Genomic DNA, 27,183 nt, shown 5'->3' with positions numbered 1-27,183 from the left:
ACTGTGGCATGATGTAGTTTAACACAGGCAAATAAAATGGCTCATACAAATGACAGTCAGTCGGCTGAAGGTTACCATGGGCTGCGGGGCCCCAAAGTCAGGGCAAAAAGTGGTCCTGAGCGCTAATTTGCCAGCAGTTGGACTGGCTTGGCGATTTTACCATCAGATTCCTAATTAGCTGCTTGTCGGCCCACTGTCTAATCAAAGATGGTGAGTAAGCTCCTAATGCTGTCAGCCAGCCCAGAGGGTCAGCAGCACTGAAGCCTCATCAGTGCTACCAGGAGAGATGAACACTCTTTAAGCAGCTAGGAAACCTCAGGGAGCCTCCAGGTAAGTAAATAAGTAATGAGAAGTTTAAGGGGCCAAGGGTCAGAGAGGAAATCCTTTCAGAGAGATCACTGTAGCCATGTGGACTGCCGTCCCTGCTCATGTTCCCCTCTGTGGGTCATGGAGCTCTGGTTCTGATGCCCCCCAGGGCTGCTGCAGGAAGGCTGCTTTCTTTAAGCTAACAGCTTCCCTACATGGCAGAGGATTACTCCATCATCAGCAAAATGCTGACGACTCCGTAAAATGGCCTTTAATAGACCATTTAAGAATGCAAATCAGCTGCCCACCTCTGAGCAGGCAGCTGCCCTCCTTGGAGCCGGCTGCTGGGAAAATTCCAGGCAGCAAGACTATGCCGAGGTGTCATTCTCATACGGGTCCCTTCTAATTTATTGCCCCTCCCTCACTGCCTGCCACCCAGGGCCCAGTCAAATTCTGCCCAATGTAAATGATACACTTTTTATTATGTATAAATCACTATCATGGAATCACATGCTTAATGGGAAAATCTGAGGAAGAATTAAGCTTCAGGGCAGATCAGCCTTCAGGTAATTAATTATGATATAACTAATACAACTAATTTGCCATTGCAGTAAAGCTTAAAAACATATTGTCTCATACAACTTATTGATCATACAGGTTATCCACGATGCTTAAGTTAAAATTTGTAGTTGTTTAACTTTACACTACTGAATAGTGACTTTAATTTGTTGATAGCTGAATGTAAAATGAAAGAGTTTGGTAAACATTACTATACACCAAAACATTCAAAGAAATGGTAATATTTATAAAAGTAAAATGATATTTAACACGCCATGAGTATCTATACATTCAAGTGACGATTACCTTTTTAATTACAGTATCTACCCTGCAGTCATTCTTCTGACTTAGTGGATTTATTCCTGTCTGAGTAAAAACAAAAAAAACCTGGAAAAACTCAACAGCATCTGCGGAGAGGAGCACAATTAACGTTTCGAGTCCGAATGACCCTTCAACAGAACTAAGTAAAAATAGAAGAGAGGTGAAATAAGATGGTTTGGGTGGGGGAGGGGGGGTGCAGGTAGAGCTGGATTGAGGGCCAGTGATAGGTGGAGATAACCAAACGATGTCACAGACAAAAGGACAAAGAGGTGTTGAAGGTGGTAATATTATCTAAGGAATGTGCTAATTAAGGGTAGAAAGCAAGACAAGCAAGGTACAGATAGCCCTAGTGGGGGTGGGGTGGGGTGAAGGAATCGAAAAAGGCTAAAAGGTAGAGATAAAACAATGGATGGAAATACATTTAAAAATAATGGAAATAGGTGGGAAAAGAAAAATCTATATAAAGTATTGGAAAAAAAGGGGGGGGATTGGAAAGAGGGTGGGAATGGAGGAGAGAGTTCATGATCTAAAATTGTTGAACTCAATATTCAGTCCGGAAGGCTGTAAAGTGCCTAGTCAGAAGATGAGGTGCTGTTCCTCCAGTTTGCGTTGAGCTTCACTGGAACAATGCAGCAGGCCAAGGACGGACATGTGGGCATGAAAGCAGGGTGGAATGTTGAAATGGCAAGCGACATCCGTCTGCAAGCATAACCCAGACCATCCTATCGCTTGCCCTTTCAACAATCCACCCTTGAAAATCCAGCTGCTTCACTAATGCCCTTTAGGGAGGAAACCTGCTGTCCTTACCTGGTCTGGCCTACATGTGACTCCAGACCCACAGCAATGTGGCTGACTCTTAAATTCCCCCCAATCCCATGCCTCCATTTCAACACTCCACCCTGCTCTCATGCCCACACGTCTGTCCTTGGCTTGCTGCATTGTTCCAGTGAAGCTCAATGCAAACTGGAGGAACAGCACCTCATTTTCTGACTAGGCACTTTACAGCCTTCTGGACTGAATATTGGGTTCAACAATTTTAGATCATGAACTGTCTCCTCCATCCCCACCCCCTTTCCTATCCCCCCTTTTTTCCAATAATTTATATAGATTTTTCTTTTCCCACCTATTCCATTATTTTTAAATGTATTTCCATCCATTGTTTTATCTCTGCCTTTTAGCCTTTTTCGATTCCTTCACCCCACCCCACCCCTACTAGTGCTATCTGTACCTTGCTTGTCCTGCTTTCTACCCTTAATTAGCACATTCCTTAAATAATATCACTACCCTCAACACCTCTTCGTCCTTTTGTCTGTGACATCCTTTGGTTATCTCCACCTATCACTGGCCCTCTATCCAGCTCAATTTGTCCCACCCCCCCCCCCCTTAAACCAGCTTATATTTTACCTCTCTTCTATTTTTACTTAGTTCTGTTGAAGGGTCATTCGGACTCGAAAAGTTAACTGTGTTCTTCTCTGCAGATGCTGCCAGACCTGCTGAGTTTTTCCAGGTATTTTTGTTTTTGTTTTGGATTTCCAGCATCTGCAGTTTTTTGTTTTTGTCTGAAAGTAAATTATTGACTATTCCTTTAGTAATTTTGTGAAAGCCCCTCATAGATACCTACTCCACTTCCTGTTCATACCAGTGTAGTTACAACTCACAGAATTTATCAACCCATACAAGATAACCCAAGCGTACAACTGAAAACTGGTTAGATTGGAGGGTTCAGCAGTAATGTGAGCACATTGCTTCTGGCTACAGATGATCTGAAATCACTGATGGAAAAACTGGGCAGCAAGGCATAATATTCATCATTTATGTAGAAAGCTCTCAACCCTTCCACCTCGGAGCTTTGATAGAAGTTTTCAAGGCATCACGTGATTCCTGCAGTCTGTTCTCATGCAGAGTCATGCAAATGTTCCCAGGAGAGTTGTCTTGGCTCCTTGAGCTCTCTCGGCATATAGCATATCTGCTCTGCTGCTACTCACTCTACCAATGCCCATGTCCATAAAGGGTGGAGTCAGGAGATATTTTATTAGGGATCGAAGTAGGTGGTCTTGGTGATGGAGCAAATATGTGGTCAAAGTTCATCAAGTTCAGCTCCAAGATTAGGAACGGTCTGGTTGAGCCTTAGGCAGTTGATAGGAAGAGGGATGGAGTTGGCAGTAAGGGAACAGAGTATGTGACAGGGACTGAAAACAATGGGTTTGGTCTTCCTAATATTTAGCTGGAGGAAATTTTTGCTCATCCAGTAGTGGATGTCAGCAACCAATGTGGCAAATTAGAGATAGCAGAGATGAGGTAGAGGTAGGTGTCGTCCACATAGGTGTGGAAATTGATGTTATGTTTTCGCATGATGTCGAGGACAGCACATAGATGAGGAACAAGAGAGCTCTCGAGGAGTGGTGGCCCGGAGGAGGGGCAAGGAAAACAGTACTCGATGAAGTGGAACCATTAACTATTGACAACATCAGATCTAATGTGTGGACAAGGAGGGATGTTGGATGGTGCAGTTTGGTGAGAATAGGGTTGAGTAGGAGCTGGGTCTCATGGAAGAGATAAGCTCAGAGAGGGCATGAGGGAAGATAACAGAGAAACTGGAGAAAGATGGGGGTTCAGGGCTATGACAAGGTAGCCATAAGAGAAAAAAACAAAAAAACTGCGGATGCTGGAAATCGTCGAAGGGTCATGAGGACTCGAAACGTCAACTCTTTTCTTCTCCGCCGATGCTGCCAGACCTGCTGAGTTTTTCCAGGTAATTCTGTTTTTGTTTTAGCCATAAGAGAAGTCTGGCTTGGTAGGCTAGGGGGAGCTTTGAAGAAGAGTCATACAGACTCAAAATGTTTACTCTGTTTCTCTCTCCACAGATGCTCAGACCTGCTGAGTTTTTTCAGCGTTTTCTGTTTTTAGTTATTATTAATAATATTTTTGCACTTATCTGCAATTCTACTTAGCTTCACATTTTTTATGGCCATGGCTTTATGTCAATTCACTGCTGGATTCACTTAAAGATTAGGCCTTCAAAGACTTCTTATGCAGTACTTAAATTTAAAACACTTGGTATAATTCAGAGAATCTCCTACTGAGAATGTTCAACTGTAGCCAGCACAATAGAAAAATGACAGCTTTGAACCAATGTTTTCAAGTACAATTAATTTAATATATAAATGTTGGTAGTAGGCAACATTGTTAAAGAAACAAGGGGTGATTGTGATGTAGTGGTAATGACACCGAACTGGTAATCTAGAGGTCCAGGCGAGCACTCTGTGGAAAGGAGTTGAAATCCCACCATGGCAGTTGGTGGAATTTAAATTTGGTTAATAAATCTGGAATTGAAAGCTAGTTTCAGCAATTAGTTTTTAAGTATGTAAAAAGAAAAAGTTAGTGCTGACAATTGTAGGTCCCTTACAGTCTGAAACTAGAGAATTTATAATAGAGAAAAAGGAAATGGCAGGGCAATTAAACAACTATTCAATTCTGTCTTCACTGAGGAAGAGACAAATAACTTCCCCTGGATGCTAGGGAGCCAAGTAAAGAGGAGGAATTGAAGGAAATTAGTATTACTAAACAAAAGTGCTGGGCTGAAAGCCGATAAATCCCCAGGAATGGATAAGCTACGATCCAGGGTATGAAAGATGGTGGCCATGTAAATAGTGGATGTTTTGGTTGTCATCTTCTAAAATTCTATGGATTCTGGAACAGTCCCAGCAGATTGAGGGGTGGCAAATGCAACCCCACTATTTAAAAAAATGAGGGAAGGAGAAAAGAGGGAATTACAGGCCAATTAGCTTAACACCAGTAGTAGGAAAAATGCAAGAGTTCATAATAAACTTTGTGATAACAGGGTACCTAGAAAATATCAACAGGATTAGATAAAGTCAACATGGCTTTATGAAAGGGAAATCATGTTTGACAAACCTACTGGAGTTTTTTTTTGAGAACATAACTAGCAGAATAGATAAGGGAGAACCAGTGGATGTGGTGCATTTGGATTTTCAGTAAGCTTTTAATGAAGTCCCACATAAGAGATTAGTGTGTAAAATGAAAGAACAGATTAGGGGTAATATATCAGCATGGATTGAGAATTGGTTAACCGACAGTAAACAGAATAGGAATAAGTGGGTATTTTTCAGAGTGGCAGGCAGTGACTAGTGGGGTACTGCAAAGATCAATGCTTGGGCCCCAGCTATTCACAATATATATCAATGATTTGGATGAAGGAACCAAAGTTTGCTGGAGATAAAACCAGGTGGGAATGAGAGTGGTGAGGAGGTGGCTTCAAGGTGATTTAGACAAGCTAAGTGAGTGGGCATATAACATGGCAGATGCAGTGGAACGTGGATAAGTGTCAAGGTATCTACTTCAGTAGGAAAAACAGAATGGCAGAGTACTATTTAAATGGTGATAGATTGGGAAATATTGACGTACAAAGGGACCTAGGCGTCCTTGTACACCAGTCACTGAAAGCAAGCATGCAGGTGCAGCAAACAGTTAGGAAGACAAATTGTATGTTCACCTTAATCGCAAGAGGATTTGAGTTCAGGAACAAGAATGTCTTATGCAGCTGTACAGGGCCTTGGTGAGACTACACCTGGAGTAGTGTGTGCAGTTTTGGTCTCCTTACTTAAGGAAGGTTATACTTGCATAGAGGGAATGCAGCAAAGGTTCACCAGACTGATTCCTGGGATGGCCGGATTGTCGTATGAGGAGAGATTGGGCCGACTAGGCCTGTACTCATTGGAGTTTAGAAGAATGAGAGGGAATCTCATTGAAATGTATAAAATTCTGACAGAGCTGGACAGACTGGATGCAGGGGTGATGCTTCCTCTGGCTGGGCGATCTAGAACAATGAGTCACAATCTCAGGATATGCGGTTGGCCATTTAGGACTGAGATAAGGAGAAACTTCTTCACTCAGAGGGCAGTGAACCCGTGGAATTCTCCACCACCGAAGGCTGTGGAGGCCAATTCACCAAATATATTTAAGGAGGAAATAGATTCCTAGACTCTAAAGGCGTCAAAGTGTATGGGGAGAGAGTGGGAATATGGCTGACCCTCTATTTCAACACCATGATCATATTGAATGACCTACTCCTGCTTCTATTTTCTATGGTTCCATGCTTCCGTTAGAGTTAACTACAATTACCCTTACAAAAGCAATATACTGTAGATGCTGGAAATCACTGTGCTGCTGGGAAGGCAGTTCCAAGATTTTGATCCTGTGACATTGATCAGAATTGCTGTGATTCTTGTTTTCCACAAAGCAGGGAAGTTGTCAGCATTAATGATTGGTCCTTAAAAGGCATCATAGTGATGAACAAAAAATATTTCAAAACAAAAACAGAATTACCTGGAAAAACTCAGCAGGTCTGGCAGCATCGGAGATATTTCAAACTAGAATTTTTTTTTTTTTCATTGAAGCATTTGTGTGCCCCATAAATTTATCTTCAAGTACATGTTTCTATCACTTTGTTTTCAAGAAGAGTGTAAATACACAATGTGGGGCAGTACACTATTGAGTACACTATCGTGCATAATGCAGAAAATATATTATGCTAAAATAACTGTCAAAACTGTTCATGAATTAATCCAAATGAGTTACCCTGTAAAAATAGTGGATGCACAAGAGTACATTACAAAGCTGCAGTATAATTTAAGAATTCAAATTATATTAACAGACAGTAAACAAACCAGTTGTTATAAAAATGCTCTGATTAACAACTTGCTGGTTTAATCTTCTCTCTATATGTCTTATTATTGCATTAGTATTACATTTTAACATATGTCATAAGTAAATCATCCTATCAAATTACTGAAAGAATGATACTGTCGCACGAGATTGTCCTGTATCTCAACTAAAACATTGCAGACTGAATATACAGAACATGAAACAAGGTTAAGCAAGGTTAAAAAAATGAGCAATAAGTTCAATTATAAAACAGTTATTAACAGATGTGACAGCATTAATAACAATTGGCTATTATGTTAGCTTTCTACCTTTTTTAACATCAACATATGTAATTAATTTGACCTGCCCTTAATATCAAATGCATCAATCATAGCTATTCACTCAAAATTTGTTAAAATGCAAATGAAACAATTGGCACTTGTTTGTGTAGCAGAGAAATCATATACCATAGTATAATACTATGGTTAGTTACATTAGTTACAGTAGTGGTTACAGTTATTCAGCAAATCTGCAATACAGTAGCAACTTTCTGTAATTTCATAAGTACTTATCCATTTTAAATAAATATAGCTATATTGAGTGCATTCTACTTTTGTGTCCGCTCGCCTCCCCCCCCACCCCCCGCCACTTCTATCACCACTGAGCCATATACAGCTAAGACTGATCTCTTCACAGCCTCTGTTAATGTTGTTCTCAAGTCAGCCACTGAGAGGTAACAGGGACCCAAAAATGACTAGCCTTCTTTTTCCTTCATTCTCTTTTGAGAAGGAACTGGCACCTGCTCAGCATTACACAAAAGCACAGCTGAGACTGACAACTCAGCAGCTGCAGCAATCATATCAGCTCCAACATGCTCTGCCATTGCATTGCCATGTATTCAAATGCTATTTTAATGTATAAACTTGCTTTGCTGGATGATACCTTTCAGAATCCAGGCATCGTGTCAAATTCTGCGTGGCCCTGGGAGAAATTATATAACTTGGTCAGAGTTCAACTTTCACATGATGAGGAAACACTTGTCAGATTTCTGCTCCTATGTATTTCCAATGAATGAAAGGCTATCAAATATATTTTTGAGGGTGAATTTTTAAAATTAAATTGGCTGATATGCTTTACCTAATACAAACATCATGTTTCCATGTGATTTAAGTCCCAAGTTTAGCCATTATACTACCAGGAAACTAAAAATTAATAATTACTTAAGATGAATTAATCTCTTCATTCCATAGCAAGTCAATATATTCAAACATTTAGCAGGGCATTATTTGTGGTTATCAGATGACATTTTTTGATTCTTTAAAGCTTTTAAACTTTTGGATCTCAATTCAAACCGCACAAATAACTTTCTGGGAGGCTAAAGATGAACAAAAGTCAGAGTAGATTTAAGGAATTGCAGAGAGTTAATTTTGTTATGTTTTATTTTTAATAAGCTCATTCTAAATACAAATAGCCTCAGTGTTGGCACATGGGGCATTTTTAAATAAAGGATTATTTTTACAACCAAGCATGTGTGGAAGGCCTATAAATCTAATTTTGCATATATGCTATTTGGCTCAGGCACAGTTTATGCAGACAGTTTTTTAAATGATTGATATTTACAATATGCTATTCCTGAAGGGTCAATGTTTTAAGTATTTTTTCTAACTCTGTTCAGCCTCTCAGCTGTGGAGGACTGAAAAATAATTTACAAAAACTGATGAAGTAATGTATAACCCTGGTTTAGAGATTATATGATGAGGTATGGGGGTGGGGGGATGATGTACATTTTGTAGAACTAGAGTCACATAACATCAAGACATTTGAAATATAATAAACCACAGCAAAAATTAATTCAGAATTTTGAACAAATTTAATTCCCACAAACCCTGAAAAGTTGCTTTTTGATTGCATTTTATATTAAATGTTGCTAATATCTGATTATATTTTTATTTGAAACTAAGTTGAGATGAAGACCAGCCATGGTCTAATTGATTGGAGGACCAAGTTCAATGGATAACTGACCTAATCCTGTGAATAATGTTTGCCATGCAGCTTCCTTCCCTTTATCTCATCCCCTTCCCTCTTGCCTATTTATCCTAATTCCTTATCATTCTTATCCTTTTTCCATTACTAATTTTTCTTCCCAAACCTTGACACTTTTACTCTTTCTCCCTTCCAACCTATCTTCTCCCCCAAAACTTCCCCCTTGTTGACCAAGTGTCAGCATGGCTCAGTCTCTCACATCTGAGTTATCTATTGAAATCAAATTGCTCTCTTTTTTGTTAAATGTCTAGTTTTTTAAAAATCCGTTCATGGGGATGTGGGCATCACCAGCATTTATCTTCTTCAAAGATTATCTGATGAGGTATGGAGTTGGGGAGAATTTAAGAGTCAACCACATTGCTGTGGATCTGGAGTCACATGTAGGCCAGACTAGGTAAGGACAGCAGGTTTCCTCCCTAAAGGGCATTAGTGAACCAGCTGGATTTTTACGACAATCGACAATGTTTAATTACAGATTTTTATTGGATTCAAACTTCACCATCTACCTTGGTAGGATTTGAACCCAGGTCCCCAGAGCAGAGGTCTTTGGAATAGTAGCCCAGTGGCAATACCACTATGCCACCACCTACCCTCTAGTGTCACACCTTTGTGTTAACTTTATATTGGAAAGTTGCTATGTACATTACAGAAAGAATGCCATTACACTAGCGAGGATACAGTGGAGATTTATGACGATGTCACCCGGTATTGAGAGTTTTAGCTTTAAGAAAGGAGTGGATAGGTTGGGGATGTTTCATTTGGGACAGGAGAGGCTGACAGAGATTTAATTGAGGTTGTATAAAATTATGAGGATTCCTAGACGGAGAGGACAAGAGCTGAGGATGGGATTAAGCCGGATAATTTTTTCAGCTAGCACGGAAAAAATAGGCCAAAATGACCTCCATCGGTGCTATAAATTTTTCTATGTAAACTTATTATACTGTATTTACATTCTCCTGCCTGTGGCAGTGCTGTAGTGCCTTAGTTTTGCTTTTACCAGCTCCTAAGTCCATACTGCAAAGAATCTCCTGTGTTCCAACCAACTCTACTTTTTTGCTTCCCAAACTGCAGTATGTTTTGCAATTTAATCATAAATAATAATCTCAAGAGAGAATGTAGGCCTTGAAAATGCAGTCTAGATATGTATATATCTGATATATCTAATTATCTCATTCAAAACCTCACATTGTTTAGTCCAATTATCTTCCACCCTTTAACTCAACATCACCTGAAAACTACTTGCTCTTGACTCACTGTGGGCAAAGTTATAAGAGTTCAGCATTATATATATTAAAAAGATTATTTGGATTCACATTGTCCATGTTTAGGAAAAAAGGTACTAAAATCCAAGTTATCCAAATACTAGGTATAAAATGAACATCAAATGGAGACACACTCTGCTGCCTAGCTAATTGAAGAGCAGCAGCTGTTGGACTGCTTCCATGCCAAATTCCTGAAACGAAGAATGCCAATAGATTTGGTGAAGATTGGCAATTCACAATTCACTTTGAAGCTGAAACAAAAACAAAAAAATCACTTCCTCCTCCCTACCCCTGGGACCATGACCCCACCGCCAAACATCAAGCCATTATTTCCAGGATTGTCACTAACCTCATCTCCTCTGGAGATCTTCCCACCTCAGTCTCCCAGCCTCAGACAACCCGCATCTACCCCCTTCCCAAAATCCACAAATAGGACTGTCCCGGTAGACCAATCATATCAGCCTGTTCCTGCCCCACGGAACTCATTTTTTCCTATCTTGACTCCGTCTTTCTCCCCTTGTCCAATCTCTTCCCACCTATATCCGCGATTCCTCTCACGCCTATATTATATCAACAGTTTCCAGTTCCCTGGCCCCAACCGCCTCCTCTTCACCATGGACGTCCAATCCCTCTACACCTCCATCCCCTACCAGGTTGTCTGAGGGCTCTCCACTTCTTCCTTGAAAAAAGGTCCGAACAATCCCCATCCACCACCACGCTGCATCTGGTTGAACTTGTTCTCTCACTGAACAATTTTTGCTTAAACTCATCTCACTTCCTCTTAATAAAAAGGTGTAGCTATGGATACCCGCATGGGCCCCAGTTGTGCCCGTCTCTTTATGGGTATGTGGAACAATTCTTGTTCCAGTCCTACTCAGACCCCCTCCCACAACTCTTTCTCTGGTACAAGAATGACTGTTTCAGTGCCGCTTCATGTTCTCATCTGGACCTGGAAAAATTTATTAATTTTGCTTTCAATTTCCACCCCTCCATCACTTTCACACGGTTCATCCCTGACAATTCCCTCCCCTTCCTTGACCTCTCTATCTCAATTTCTGTTGATAGACTGTCCACCAATATTCATTACAAGCCGACCACAGCTACCTCGACTACAAATCTTCACACCCTGCTTCCTGTAAGGACTCCATCCAATTCTTTCAGTTCCTTTACCTCTGTCACATCTGTTCTGATGATGCCACTTTCCAAAACAGTGCTTCTGACATGTCTTCCTTCTTCCTTAACTGCGGTTTCCCACCCACGGTGGTTGACAGGGCCCTCAATCGTGTCCGACCTATCTCCAGCACCTCTGCAGTCACACCTTCCTCTCCCTCCCAGAACCAGGGTCCCCCGTGTCCTCAGTTTTCACCCCACCAGCCTTTGCATTCAAATGATCATTCTCCGCCATTTCTGCCAACTCCAGTATGATACCACCACCAAACACATCTTCCCTTCACTCCCCCACGTCGGCATTTTGGAGGGACTGTTTCCTCCGGGACACCCTGGTCTACTCCTCCATCACCCCCAACACCTCAAACCCTTCCCACAGCACCTTCCCATGCAATCGCAGAAGGTACAACACCTGCTCCTTTACTTCCCCCTTCCTCACCATCCAAGGGCCCAAACACTCCTTTCAGGTGAAGCTGCGCTTCATTTGCACTTCCCTCAATTTGATATACTGCATTCACTACTCCCAATGCGGTCTCCTCTACACTGGAGAGACCAAACGGAGACTGTGTGGCCGCTTTATGTAACACCTTTGGTCTGTCTATAAGCATGACCAGGCAGGCCTTCCTGCTGCTTGCCATTTCAACACACCACCTTTGATCTCATGCTCACATGTCCATCCTTGACCTGCTGCAAGGTTCCAGTGAAGCTCAACGCAAACTGGATGAACAGCACCTCATCTTCCAATTAGGCACTTTATAGCCTTCCAGACTTAACATTGAGTTCAACAACTTCAGATCATGAACTCTCGCCTCCATCCTCACCCCTTTTTGATCCCCTTTTTTCAAACATTAATTTTTATATATATATATTTTCCCTGGCTATTTCTATTATTATTATTTTAAAAAATTTATTTCCATTCATTGTTTTATCACCACTTTTTAGCCTATTTCGATCTTTTCTCACACACTGTCCCCTCCCCTCCACCCATTTGCTCATCCTGCTTTCTACTCTTAATGTCACCATTAGCACCTTCTTTAGCCAGTATCACCACCATCAACACCCCTTTGACTTTTTGTTTATGACATCTGTTCCAATCTTTCCTTTGCCGCCACCTATCACTGGCCTTCTATCCAGCTTCACCTGTCCCACCCCTCTTAAACAGTATATATTTCACCACATTTTAACTTCTCTTTAGTTCTGAAGAAGAGTCATACAGACTCGAAACGTTAACTGTCTTTCTCTCGACAGATGTTGTCAGACCTGCTGAGTTTTTCCAGCAATTTTTGTTTTTGTTTCAGATTTCCAGCATCCGCAGTATTTTATTGTTATCACTTTGAAACTGCCCTTGAGAAGGTGAATAGAAATCTGTTTTAGGTATATGTAAGCTTTTCTTCTGGAATGCAGTTATTCTTTCAATCAATAAGAATACTGAACCTGAAACTACTAAAATTCTCAGCAATATCAATGGCTGTTAAGATGGTTCTCTGAGCATTCATAACAATTATATTGGATATTAGAATGATTAAAAAGAAAACAGCAGGATTTTTAAAGTTCTGTCTTTTAGAGCTTGCAGAACATCAATGCGCTACCATTATGCTGCTTACATTGTTTTCATAAGGCATTTGACCAGATATCATGATTCTTATAAAATATCAGTGGGAGTTCGTCACTATGTACAGGTAGATGAGAGACTCACTGAACTTATCCATCTAAAAATAGAAGCAAAAGAAGGCGGTGCAATCAGGGTGACCAAATGTCCCATATTTTATGGGATTGTCCCGTAATTTTATGTTTCATCCAGTGTCCAGTTTGTTTGCTCCCCAGGACGACACATGCCTAGTATTTCTCTGCATTGACTGGGAGACTGCTGGGCAGTCTCTTCTTGATGTTGCCCTTGCACCTTTGTTTTTTTTACGCATAAATACTCTGATATCTGCTGAGAGAGAGTCTAACATATGACTGACTGATGTCAGTAGTACATCATATCCCACCTGTCCCTTTATACTTCAACAATGGCAGTAAATTTGTAGTGACAGAAATCACTGTGTTCTTGTGCATGCACTTCAGTCAGCTAACTTGTTCATGACTCACGAGGTCGTCTGGAGGTGGCATTCTGATAGAAAGGTAAGTTGCCAAAGGTGGTGGGGTTCAGTGGTGGTGGCAGGAGGGGGGTGGGGGGGGGAGCAGCACGAGTCTCAGGGAGAGTCCAGATTCTGCAGACCCAGAGGGGTCGGGAGTGAGCAGCAGAGCCAGAGTTCTCTGCAGGGTTCAGCATGACCAGTGGGGGTAACAGAGTAGCACAGTCTGAGTCTCAACAGTGTCCAGCAGGCCTGAGTCTTAGGCAGGATCTAGCAATTCCAGGGCTGCAGAGTAGGGGACGGGGAAGTTGGGAAGAGGGACTGCTCAGTCAGTAAGAAACCTCCTTTATTTCTGCCTATCAACCATCTCTTTATCCATATGGTCATATTTTCTACAATTCCATTTGGCACTTTCTTTACCTGTGGTTCCTTATCAACTACCTATTGAAAGTTAACATAAACCACATCCACTTTATGTCCTTTATTATATCCTCTGTTATTTATTCAAAGAATTCTAGTGTGCTCAAGCATGACATGATCTTTAGAGGTCCCTTCAAACTTGTCCCTGTTTAACTCAACTCTCTCCAGGCACAATCTAATCTGAACCCACACTAGACTCGATTAGCTTCCCATCAATTGGTCTAGGGTACCTGGGTGTATTTATCCTCACCAGAGAATTTTATAAAATCATAGCCAAAGTTTCAGCTATTTTTTTCCCTATCTCCAACAGGTTTCTCAGAAGTAGACCATAATATCCCAGTAATCTTTCCATCTTAATTTGGAGTAACTTTTTCAAAACCATTTCTTTTGATAACAACCTCCACATGGAAATTGATTGAAATCGTATTTCAAATTTAAGTAACAAGAAATTTCTCATCGTTTACAATGAAATTATAAACCAGCCCCACCACTTCTCTCCACAAATTGATGTGGCATAAAACAAAGTAATGTGCACAAGCAAGTTCTATAAGGACAGAGACATTTTTAGGACTTCTTTTTACAGATGGCTTTTTAGTGCTTCAGTTAGCATTAGAACATGTAGGTGACAAATCAGCCATTCAATTAGTTTAAATCTCTGAAGATAATCAATCTCTTCCCCACTCTTTACTGGTCTATGCACAGATTTCTGTCAATACAAATTTACTATCATTGATGTAACATAAAGGATTAACAGATGGGTTATGCTAACGTGTGACGTAGATGATGATATACTGCTGATGTCAGTCATTCATGTATTAGATTCAAGAGAGATTGGAATCATGCTTGCTCTGTAACCTGTTTAAATGTAGTTCTAGTAGACAAGTGTTAAGCAGACATCAGATTGTCTATAGTGTGTCTACTAACCAAGTCCCACACCTAAAGTCCAGGATAGAAGAACACATCCCAGAACAATTGCTATCACCAGCACTTATTAATAGTGAATAGTGAATATACAGCTTGTTACTCTTTCCCATTTTTCCATTGACCCATTGTCTTAATGAATCTACACAATGTTTTAAATCTTACAATAATCGCAAAACATTTTCTGAATACCTCTGAATCCAAGTAAATTGCATCTTTAGGGTCAGCCATAATCCAATAGATTTGTGAGGGCAACCTTGCTAACTGTTCATGAGATCTTTGGCTTTTACATGTTCATTATAGCTCTTTATATGTGTCTTCAAGCATACTTTGCCACTTCTGAATACAGTAACTATATTCAAAACAAAAACAGAATTACCTGGAAAAACTCAGCAGGTCTGGCAGCATCGGCGGAGAAGAAAAGAGTTGACGTTTCGAGTCCTCATGACCCTTCAACAGAACTTGAGTGAATCCAAGAAAGGGGTGAAATATAAGCTGATTTAAGGTGTGTGTGTGTGTGTGTGTGTGTGTGTGTGTGTGTGTGTGTGTGTGTGTGTGGGGGGGGGGGGCGGGGGGGGGGGGATTGGGTGGGGGGAGAGAAGTGGAGGGGGTTGGTGTGGTTGTAGGGACAAACAAGCAGTGATAGAAGCAGATCATCAAAAGATGTCACAGACAACAGAACAAAAGAACACATAGGTGTTGAAGGTGGTGATATATATCTAAACGAATGTGCTAATTAAGAATAGATGGTAGGGCACTCAAGGTATAGCTCTAGTGGGGGTGGGGGGAGCATAAAAGATTTTAAAATATTTAAAAATAATGGAAATAGGTGGGAAAAGAAAAATCTATATAATTTATTGGAAAAAACAAAAGGAAGGGGGAAGAAACAGAAAGGGGGTGGGGATGGAGGAGGGAGTTCAGGACCTAAAGTTGTTGAATTCAATATTCAGTCCGGAAGGCTGTAAAGTGCCTAGTCAGAAGATGAGGTGTTGTTCCTCCAGTTTGCGGTGGGCTTCACTGGAACAATGCAGCAAGCCAAGGACAGACATGTGGGCAAGAGAGCAGGGTGGAGTGTTGAAATGGCAAGCAACAGGGAGGTTTGGGTCATTCTTGCGGACAGACCGCAGGTGTTCTGCAAAGCGGTCGCCCAGTTTACGTTTGGTAACTCCAATGTAGAGGAGACCACATTGGGAGCAACGAATGCAGTAGACTAAGTTGGGGGAAATGCAAGTGAAATGTTGCTTCACTTGAAAGGAGTGTTTGGGCCCTTGGACGGTGAGGAGAGAGGAAGTGAAGGGGCAGGTGTTACATCTTTTGCGTGGGCATGGGGTGGTGCCATAAGTGGGGGTTGAGGAGTAGGGGATGATAGAGCAGTGGACCAGGGTGTCCCAGAGGGAACGATCTCTACGGAATGCCGACGGGGGGTGAAGGGAAGATGTGTTTGGTGGTGGCATCATGCTGGAGTTGGCGGAAATAGCGGAGGATGATACTTTACTTTAACAATGTGCCTTAATCCCAAGCTTTGGACACAGGAAGGCCTGCGTTCTATCTGGAGAGTTAAGATGTTGAGGGAAGGAACATATCAAGAATGAGCTTTTAAAACCCATTAGGGTTCAGGTACCTACCAAAGCACAAGGTTTAAATTAATCCTTATGTTTGTTCAACCTAACTTATCCAAATATTTCTACAAAGCTCTGAACAGTCAAACAAAATCGAAACATTAACTCTTTTTCTCTTCACAGATGCTGCCAGGCCTGCTGAGTTTTTTCCAGAATGTATTGTTTTTATTTCAGATTTCCAACATCCACAGTATTTTGCCTTTACCTTATCTCTGCATCTACAGCAAATTATAAGATTGTGAAAAAACAAATGTTTCTTTTTGAGGGGAAAATGATATCTAGAATCCATAGATACAAGTTAGTCACCAAGAGATCCAATATGGAGTTCAAAAGAAATCTCCTTATTCAAAGAGCAGTGTGAAATGGGAAACAAAGACAGAATTACCTGGAAAAACTCAGCAGGTCTGGCAGCATCGGCGGAAAAGAAAGAAGTTGACGTTTCAAGTCCTCATGACCCTTCAACAGAACTGAGTAATTAGGAGAGGGGTGAAATATAAGCTGGTTTAAGGAGGGGAGGGTGGGGTGGTAGAAGTGGGGGGGGGGGGGGGGGGTGGTTGTAGGGACAAGCAAGCAGTGATAGGAGCAGATAATCAAAAGATGTCACAGACAAAAGAACAAAGAGGTGTTGAAGGTGGTGATATTATCTAAAAGAATGTGTTAATTAATGGATGGATGGCAGGACACACAAGGTACAGCTCTAGTGGGGGGGGGGGGTGGGGTGGAATAAGACTAACAGGGCATAAAAGGTATAGATTTAAAAATAATTGAAATAGGTGGGAAAAGAAAAATCTATATAAATTATTGGAAAAAACAAAACTGAGGGGAAATAAATGGAAAGGGGGTGGGGATGGAGGAGGGAGTTCAAGATCTAAAATTGTTGAATTCAATATTCAATCCGGAAGGCTGTAAAGTGCCTAGTCGGAAGATGAGGTGCTGTTCCTCCAGTTTGCGTTGAGCTTCACTGGAACAATGCAGCAAGCCAAGGACAGACATGTGGGCAAGAGAGTAGGGTGGAGCGTTAAAATGACAAGCTACAAAGAGGTTTGGGTCATTCTTGCGGACAGACCAGTGTAATGCGCAACTCCCAAGGATAGTCAGGAGTGCATAGTCCACCGGGTCCAATGGCCACCTACTGGCCTGTTTATCTGAAGCATGGCAGCCTTTGCAAGGCTGCTCACAATGGCAAGTGGAAGGGCTCACCAGAGGGCTTCTGGTGAGCAGGCCAGTCCGAAGGGTAGGCCAGCGAAGCAGGTGAGGCTGGAGGGTAGGGCAGTGGGAGAGCCAGGCCAGAGGGTAGGGCAGGGAGTGTGCCCCTCATCTCTTGGATGATTGCTTTGCTGCCCTCGAGGTGGGGGCTGCACAGCGGGAGGTGCTGGTTCCCCAGGATGGGAGGAGGAGGCCCCCCTACATGACGAAACACACCTGTGAGACGGCGGAGGTGGCGTGCTCCTGTAAGCCAGCAGGTCAGCTTACATTCCCCCCGCTCCACCCCTGCCAAGTCTGAGTGTAGTGACTGCATTGAATCATTGACGGCATTTGTCCTTTGCTGGGTGGGCAAGCAGATATTGCCCATGAAGTGGTCAGCCTGAGAGGGTGATGGAGAGATGTGTTTTGCCCCCGCAGCATGTGTTACACTGAGTCCCATATAGCTGGTTTGGGGGCAACCTGGAGGAGCTGCACCTCGACGATGTGCTTGAACTCCAGGACATGTCCAAGTCAGGGTGATGATATGCTGGGAGTGGAGCTTCAAGGTGGTGTGGCAACAAACCATCTGCTGTGCTCTGTGCCCCACGTGCTTGTACCTCCTTGCAATGGAAGGACATACCATGTGGTGTCTAATGTGATGTAGGCAGCATGAGTCCAAGTGGGGCAAGCGGAGAGTTGTATACAGCAGGCCTAGCATCTTTGTGTGAGTGTTTGGCAGCAGTGGAGTGAGAAGGCTCTGGAGCCCTGATATGTCCCACTCTGGGTGGGGAGGGCCGTGCGCAAAGAGAATCCATATGCAATTTGCACTAATCAATGCTCATCTCATTTTCAGGAGAAGGATGTTCATAACGCAGCAGAGCATGCGACGACTGGCAGTGGCCAGGGGCAGTTCGCCATTCTTAGCCATTTCGAGTAGGAGGCCCTGGATCTGGAGAGGCGCCATGTGCCAAGGTCCACTGGTGTCGGTGAGGCTGGGGTGCCATGGCCAGGTATTTATGCCCAGTGAGGTCAGCATTGTTCTCCCAACAGCCATAGCACTGCTGAATGTTAATTGATTTAATTTTGCAACATGTCTTGACCATTGGTTATGGAAGGATGAGCTCATAATGATCCGGGGAACAGGGATGCACTTTGACATTGTCTCCACATTAACTGATCTACTGTCCTTGTTCTTCCTTTCAGCATCATCAGAGCAGGGCCAGGAGGGAGCAGCAGCAGAGACTCCCTCTCACACCTGAGGGGCCGGAAGTCTCACCAGGAACACACCTTTTCTGCAAGGCAGGCACCAGCCCAGGTATTAGCACCTCAGTGGGAAATCAAACATCAGCTAGTGTCCTGGGGCACAGTGGTGAGGGCACTTCACAGTCACTGGAGGAGCTGGCAGAGACAGAGTGCCCATGGCGCTAGCAATCGGAGCTGCAGGGAACCAGGCACATGCTCAGTCGGTGCCTGATGATGTGCCTCTGGAGTCATCCGTGATGCAGCCGGTGCAGGAAATGTGGCCAAGTGTGCGGGAGCATCTGGAGGAGATGCACGAGGCTATGCTTGGCTTGGTCACCGTGGTGCAGGAGTCTATGCGGATGATCGCCGAAACAATGAGCCACATGTCCGAGCGCCATGCATCCTCCATGGACATAGTGGTGACTCCAGGAGACCCATCAGGCCTTCCTGGGGATGCGCTCTGACCATCAAGCCCTCACATCGGCATTGACCTCAGCTGGTCAGAGCCAATGAGGGAGATGGTTTGGGCTTTCCCAACTTGGTGCCCATCCATCCACGGTGAGCATGGAGGTCCAAAGCAGCCTCACGTTGGCGGCACAGCAGCTGCCCAGCGTCTCTGCTGGCGCCTCTCAGGGCACTGCGGATGAGGGAGGTAGCTCCTCCGCCCCTCTCCCGATGACCACAGCATCCGGTGAGGCTGCAACGACTGGGGAGATGCCAGCTGTGGAACTGGTAGCTCCCTCCCAGGCAGGGCCAGCACAGGCTCCACGGGCCAGAGGACAACTACCAAGGTCATCGAGGCCAACAGGACAGCAGACTGTCTCAGATGCCACTCTGAGCGATGGGGCAGCACCAAGAAGTAGCACCCAGAAATGAAAACATAAGGCACCTTCGGCACACCATGGGTTTTTCACTGGTGCTTTTGTGTTGGACTGAGATGAGGTCCTTGTGATTTGCTTTGTTTTGTAGCACTATCGTCTTTTATTTTGGAATAAGCTGATTTGCTTAACATAATAAATTCAGCTATGTCACCATGGCTGAGGGTGCTTCTTTTCTTCTGCATATGTAAGGTTTCCAAAACTGTAATGAGTGCATTGTTGGACACTCAGCTTTATAAGGCCCTTACTGAATGTTCCCAGCCTGGCAGATTTTGCACTTAGGTGTCAAGTATCAAGCCTACAGCCCAGGCTTGTCCTGGTGGTCCATCTGTGGTGTGCTAGCTGAAGGTTCTTTGGATTAAAGCCTCCCTGATGTCTCTGCTTCCCTGGAGTATGCCCGGGTCAGCGTCTAGCCCCTCAGCATTTCCCTGTGCACGCTCATCCTCGGACTCACTGCTGGACTCATCATGTGCAGCTGCAGCCACTGCGTCTACATCTTCATCGTCCGCTGCAGTCCCCCTTCCAGCGCAAGATTGTGGAGTGTGCAGCATGCTACCACTATCACTGAGACATGATCTGAGGGTACTGAAGTGTGCACCTTGAGTGGTCCAGGCATCGGAAGCACATCTTGAGAAGGCCGATGATTCTCTCCATCACAGCCCCTGTGGAGGCGTGGTACCTATTGTACCGCTGCTCAGCTTCTGTTTTTGGGTGGCGGAGAGGCATCATGAGCCACCTTCTGAGGGGATAGCCCTTGTCACCCAGCAGCCATCCATCAAGCCAAGCTGGAGCACTGAAAGGCCCTGGCACCTGGGAGTGTCTGAGGATGCAGGTGTCGTGGGAGCTGCCTGGGTACCTTGCACAGACTTGTAGAATCAGCATCCTGTGATCACACACTATCTGCATGCTCATGGAATGGAAGCCCTTCCTGTTGACGAAGGCACCGGGCTCACCTGCTGGCGCCTTGATGGCCACATGCGTGCAGTCTATTGCACCCTGGACGTGGGGGAAGCCAGCAATGGCCGCAAAGCCTCTGGCTCGCTGTGTCTGGCTTGCCTGGTCCCAACGGTAGTGGATGAACCTCAATGCACACTTGAAGAGAGCATCTGTAACCTGCTTGACACAAGTATGGACAGCTGATTGGGAAACACTGAAAAGATCACCCACTGACCCCTAGAAGGAGGCAGAGGCATAGAAGTTGAGGGCAGCTGTGACCTTCAGAGCCACTGGCATGGGGTGCCCACCCACACAGTTAGCGGAGATCTCAGGCCCAATCATCTGACAGATATAGTTGACTGTCTCCTTTGAGAGACAGAGTCTCCTTCGGCACTGCACCTCAGACATATTGAGGTGGCTGCTTCGCCGCATGTATACCCTGGCAACAGGATAGTGGCGTCTTCTGTGGCCCCTTCCACCTTGGACTACTCTTGGCCCTGCGCCCCTTGTGCCTGTGCAAAGGTCATCCCCAAAGGTCACTCCCCTAGAGGTTGAATGTGCACTCTGGCCTCCTCCCCCTTCTAGCCCTCCCTTCCTCCTCATAGGAGCTGCCTTCAGTGGACTGTTCAGCTCCCATACCCAGGCTAAGGGAAGGCTTCCTGAAAACTGCAAGACCAGAAAAGATTCCTCACTGCAGGGTGCTGACCTGAAGGTTAAGAGTCCAGACAAAGCAGCTGGTATGCGTTTTGAAGTACTGCAGATCACACAAGCAAGTTTCAAAAACTTTCATAAATAAATACTTGACTGTGTACACCCAGCGAGCCCTCTTATCCCATCGTTGGATGAGGTTTATAAAATTGTGGCCTACCCGCCTGCCCTTTGTGCCCATGCGAAGATTGCACGGGTGTTGAAAAATCGGCGTCAATTAGCACCTCAAGGGCCTTAAATGGGCTGTTAATTAAAGGCAGACACACATTGGACATCATCGTGCGCCTGCCCAGCGAAATATTGTGATGGTGCACGGTGACGTTGGGACGCTCACCCAACGTCACTGCGCATCTTACGCAATTGCATTGCATTTTACGCGTAGACTTGCAGGGCCCACCCCCGCACACCAACGGGAAAATTCTGCCCTAGGTGTTGCTCAGGCCCTGGTCCAAATCATCCTTATATTCAGGGAACAGAAGTGGCCCCAGTAGTGACCATTAATGTACACTGTTTTCAATTCTTCTCCAATACTAGCAGCAATTATGTATCCTAATTCTTTGTTTCCTGTTAGTGCATATTTCCTTAGACCCCCATATGCACTAAATCAACAGTACGACATTCTTTAAGCTATTACTACCTGTTATTGACTTTTTGTTTTGTTTCTATTTCACTCTCACCTTTCCTTTTAGCTCCACTCCTCAATTTCTCACTTCCCATATCAATTTTTTACTTTTTTTAATCCCTCATCCATATTAGGTGTGCTCCTAATATGTTCCTAAAAAATAGGGAGCTAAATGAAAGAACAAAAATTACCTTCCCATAAGTAAACATGCAGTGAGTGTGTGTTACATTCCTGGCCTGTAATTTTTACATTAAAAATTAGTCCATTACATTGGTAGGGGTAATGCCACAAAAAAGGTGAAAGAGACAAATATTTACCACAGAAGTGGCAATGCACTAACAGTATATATATTCAACTAATTTAAAGGAGAAATTTATATCTTATATACAAACTTACTTCCAGAAAAATTCTTCTAGTTGGCTGAAAAGTTAATCTATTAATTAGGTAATGAAATTAATCTATTTACAAATCCCTTATCAGACCTCAACAAATATCCTTATGCAAATACTTTTGCACTTGAGTATCATGTGAATCATAAGCAGTCATATGCAAAGTCAATCATATGTGAACATAAATAAATGTAATAGAGATCTTCAAAAAGCAAGATACAAGCATAAAAAAATGGTATAAAACATCATTCTAATCACTACATGGCTTGGACATCTGGTTTCAGAGGTCAAAAATCTTTATGAAAATTTAAGGTTTGCATAAGCTTTTATGTCATGGTTAATTAGCGAAAGTAGTGATTAGCTTAGGATAAGTCACAACAGTACACAGCAGTATAATTTGGTGTGTTTGAAGGAATAGGTGGAATGGCAATTTTTTTGGTTTGTACCGTCCTCTTACAAAAAAACTATAAGTATGATTTTCATGTCACACTGTCACAAGATGATTTAAAGCTGTTTCTGCAATATTTGAAACTGTGTCAATATTTCATATTGCAGATGCATTTCAAAATAATGAATATTACATCTGTTACCTTATGAAGACCTTAGCTTGACCAAAACATTATGGTAGATGAATACAGATATATATTTTATTAACTGCTAAATGTAGTAAAACATGAGCCATATACATAATAAAAACAGAAAAATGCAAGGATTACAGACCTGAAACGTTAACTCAATTTCTTTCTCCTCAGATGCTGCCAAATTTCTGTTCAAAATTCAGATTTCCAGCATTGGCAGTATTTTGATTTTGAATGAACCACATACAGTAGAGTAATACTACTACAGAGTTTATACATTCTAATGCGCTGTGCATTTAAATTTCTTTGTTTTTAAAGAGATAACTTTTTAAAAATGCAAATGAGTAATTACACCAATATTATGAAACTAAGGAATCATGTTGTGATCTGAAATCCAAAACTGGAATTATTTTTTATGCAGTACTGGGTAAGACATACAGTATAAGTATATTGCATCACAGTCTTGCTGAAATTGGATATCTAAGGAACAGAAAACCTGGATGCAGTTTCAATTTTATTAATTCACCAATTTATAAGTACAAAGATTCCGACATCTTGTGTTCTCGATCACACATTTTGATTTCCAATGACAGCCATCTTCAGCAGTCTACAGAAATAGCTTGTTGAACAATAATAAAACATTACCTTTCACAATAATAGAAAAACCAGGCCAACACTGCCTCTGCAGAAATTCCTGTTTGCAAATGATAGCACAGATACAGCATCCTGGAGTGTACTGTATCCCTAAACAATAAAATAACCCATTCACTACAACTGTAAAATTCAGTGGATATTAGTAGGCTCTATTGTAATGATCGAAGATGAAATAGCAAACTTGTGTTTTCTCCTATACAAATCACTAAACTGCAGCTCAACAAGGATAAAACATGAACAGCATTTATTGAACTTTCAATTGGGATGATCCATAACAATACAGTTTTACAAGTGATAGGAAATATTTGGGAAAGAGAGCCCCCTACATATCATAAATAGTATATCAATGATCAATTTTATTCAGTAGTTTCAGGAGAACTGTAAATAAAAGGATACTCTGTACTCCTGTGAAAATAGTTAGGTCTTTAAGAGCGGGTCAAAAAGATAGAGGTCAAGAATGCTTGCTGCATGACCTCAGAATGTTGCAATGCATTTCAAGGCTTTTAAAATATTTACTTTGATTTTAAATATTTACTTTTAAAATATAATAACTGTTGTTATTCAGGCAAATGCCACAACTAATTTGCACACAACACAGAAAGCAATGTGACGAATGACAAGTTAATTTGTTAGCGAGCATGCTGGGAGAACTCGGCTCTTTGAATAAGTGCCATGGGATCTTTTACCTGGACAGTCAAACAGAGCTTTAACTTACCATCTCGACAGAAAGATGGCATCTCAGGTAAGTTTCATTACTGAGAGAGAATAAATTAAATGTCAGTTTGGATCAAGTTCTTGAATGGGACTTCAACCCGCAATCTGAGTGCTATTAAGCTAAGCTGACACTAGCAGTGGGAAGTTCAGAGATTTCCCCAAGTCTTAATACACGCAAATCACTCTCATGTAAGGTTAACTCCAGATGAGTCTGCAAACAAACGGCAGGGCGACAGATGATGAACTGCTTGGGATAGAGATCCAAATGTGTCGTTGCCTTTATCTGTATTATAGATATCCAGGATTGTAATCCTGTCACACAACTTGGAACTCTCAGAAATTTTCTGCAACAACTCTACCCACATCCTCTGTCCTTGCCCCGACAAGATGTTCAAACACCATCTTATTACTGTTCCCTAGCTGGTGGGTGACTAGAGCTTGCAATGCTCACTTCAGGAAACATTCCTCCACCTGTATAGTACTGACTGCCTCCAACTACTTCTCAAATTCAATAACTTGTACTCAACGGTTACCCATAGACACTTCTTGCACCCATGGTTGTCCTGGCAACTCAATTTCCAGTACCTCCCACATCTTTCCAGCATTTTAAATTTTTATTTCAGATTGCCAGCATCCATAGTATTTTGCTTTTGCTTATTAAGTTCTATTGTGTAGATGCCATTATCTACATTAAACATAATTAGCATTATATATCCTTCAGATAACTTGGCAACTTAAAAGTTAACTGCAAATACTTTCCCCACTGCCCTCTATAATAAATGGACCCACAAGCCACAAAATAACGAAGTAGCTTCAAACCAACTAGACATCAAAAGTGAACTCCAATCCTGTGAAAATTTCTCTCACTCTGCTGGCCTCGCACAATCTTACTACTTCAAACAACATAAGGCTTGATTGCTTTAGTTGAAGAGCTCACACTGGAACAGGTTCAGTGGACTAAATGACTTCCTTCTGTGCCATTTATTCTATAAACTCACTGTAACATAAACTGGGGGAGCAAATGCTAACTCAACAAAGTTCAATTCAGGAAGAGCTGGAAAGCAGAGAGTCACGTGACCTGGAGAACTTAAACTAATAAACAAAGACTAAATATTTTCAATTGGAAGGAAATGGGAAGATTATTGTTTCAAACAAAAGACAGCGTCAAAATAGAAATTGTAACTTATTTGTTAGAAATTTGACTTGAAATTCTTTTCAAATAAAGGACCAAACCTTCCAGTCTCCAGATGGTCAAAGACTGGATGTATGACTAAAGATGCATGTTGGGACTCTGTGGAAGTCCTGACGTGCAGACCGATGTGGGAATTGCACTGGAAGTTTAAAATTCAATTGGGCAATTCCCCTGCTCCCCAGGACCCTCCGTGAAAGTCTCTGACTCTGAGCTAGAGTCAGAGGCTTGGGTCAGTTTCACCATTTAACTAAATAGTTATCCAAGAAATGTTAGACTGGTTAAGACACCTTGGTAACTCCACAGCTGACCCTCTAATCACCTCCCATCTTTTGATTACCCCCACCCCGACTACCTCTTCAACCACCTGACTATTCCCCGACCCGGCCACCTCCTGACGCAGCTATCCTTCTCCCCCAACCAACCCCTTATAACTGGCTAAGCACCCCACAAACTGACTACAACCTTCACCTCCATTACCCCCATCCCACCCCGACCACCAGATTACCCACCCAACCAGACCCGGCTATTCCCCGACACAGACCTGACTATTCCCCGACCTGACTGCTCCTCCCGACCACCCAACTACCCCTTCCCCGACAACACAACTACCCTCCCAACCACCTGACAACCCCTCTGGACCACATAGCTACTGTCCCGACCAGCTTCCTGGCCACCCAGCTATACCACCAACCAGACTAACTTCCTGATCTGACTACCCACTCACCCGCTAACTCACTCCAGCAGATTAGTCACAGAGTGGAGGATGTGGGAGGGGGAGGTTGACAAAAAGGGTAAGGCTTGGCTCAGCGGGTCGACCTCCCCACCACCCTCCATCCCCAACCCCACCAACCTCTTTCCTGATGCCACTCCCTCAATTAGGCACTGAATGCCTTAGAAAAAGGAGCACCCTTCCATTCCCCCAAGAGCACACAGGTAAACCTGATAGGGTTTTGCCTTTTAGGCTCTCGCTGTTGAATGGCAGCAGCAGCAGGATGAGGTCCTTAAGTCATTGTCTTCAGCACCACCATAAACTTCCCTTCTTGCCACTGGCTTCATCACCCACCCCAGCCACTCTCTTAAGTTGAGCCAAATTATCCATAAGATTCTGATCAAGAGTTTTAAAGCCCACAAATTACACCTCAAGACTATTTTGTTCCACAATGCTGCTCACCACACCCTTACCTCAACCTCTGTACTACTGAGACCCTTATCCATTCCTTCATTTTGTCCACATTCAACTTCTTCCATACTCTCAGTCCATCCCTTCATTCCTTCAAACACTATAAAATCCAGTTTATTCAAATATCCTAAGACCACACTCATGTCTTCTACATTCTCTTTAATTTGCATTGGCTACCAGTCCCATATATCTCACATTTAAAAATCCTTGCCCTCTTCTGTAATTTCCTTTATGGCCTTGTCCCTCCCTATTTCTGCAATTTCAACTAACTCTAATATCCTATCAAATTCTCTATTCATCTGACTCTAAGCTTCTATGGAAAGCCTCCCATAAGCCTTTCCCATCAGTGACTGAGCATTCAATTATCTTGGTCAGTGTAGCATTTGTCTATACTGATGAGATAATTTGGGGGAAAATCTAATTCATATTCAATTTCCTATAGCTATACTTAAATGAAAATTATGCAACACTTCACCTTAAATCAACAGTTTGTTATTTTGTACAGAGAAGTATATGCTAACATTATGCAACAAACATATTCTAACA

At 42.7% G+C, this 27,183-nt stretch overlaps 1 protein-coding gene across 3 annotated transcripts in view; it reads right to left on the bottom strand.

The window, feature by feature from the left end:
- Positions 1-27,183, bottom strand: part of umad1 (UBAP1-MVB12-associated (UMA) domain containing 1) — a 152,891-nt gene that overhangs the window by 89,306 nt on the left and 36,402 nt on the right. Inside the window, exon 3 of one of the 3 annotated variants that reach the window (XM_041183086.1) lies at positions 24,267-24,306. The exons of the other annotated variants lie outside the window; for them this stretch is intronic. Coding sequence (XP_041039020.1) covers positions 24,267-24,288 — 22 coding nt within the window. The 5' untranslated portion in view covers positions 24,289-24,306. The remainder of the gene's footprint in view (positions 1-24,266; positions 24,307-27,183) is intronic. 3 annotated transcript variants of the gene reach the window in all.

The sequence above is a fragment of the Carcharodon carcharias genome, chromosome 3 (genome assembly GCF_017639515.1).
Source record: "Carcharodon carcharias isolate sCarCar2 chromosome 3, sCarCar2.pri, whole genome shotgun sequence".
Classification (NCBI taxonomy): domain Eukaryota; kingdom Metazoa; phylum Chordata; class Chondrichthyes; order Lamniformes; family Lamnidae; genus Carcharodon; species Carcharodon carcharias.
This window is presented reverse-complemented; position numbering and strand designations above follow the sequence as displayed.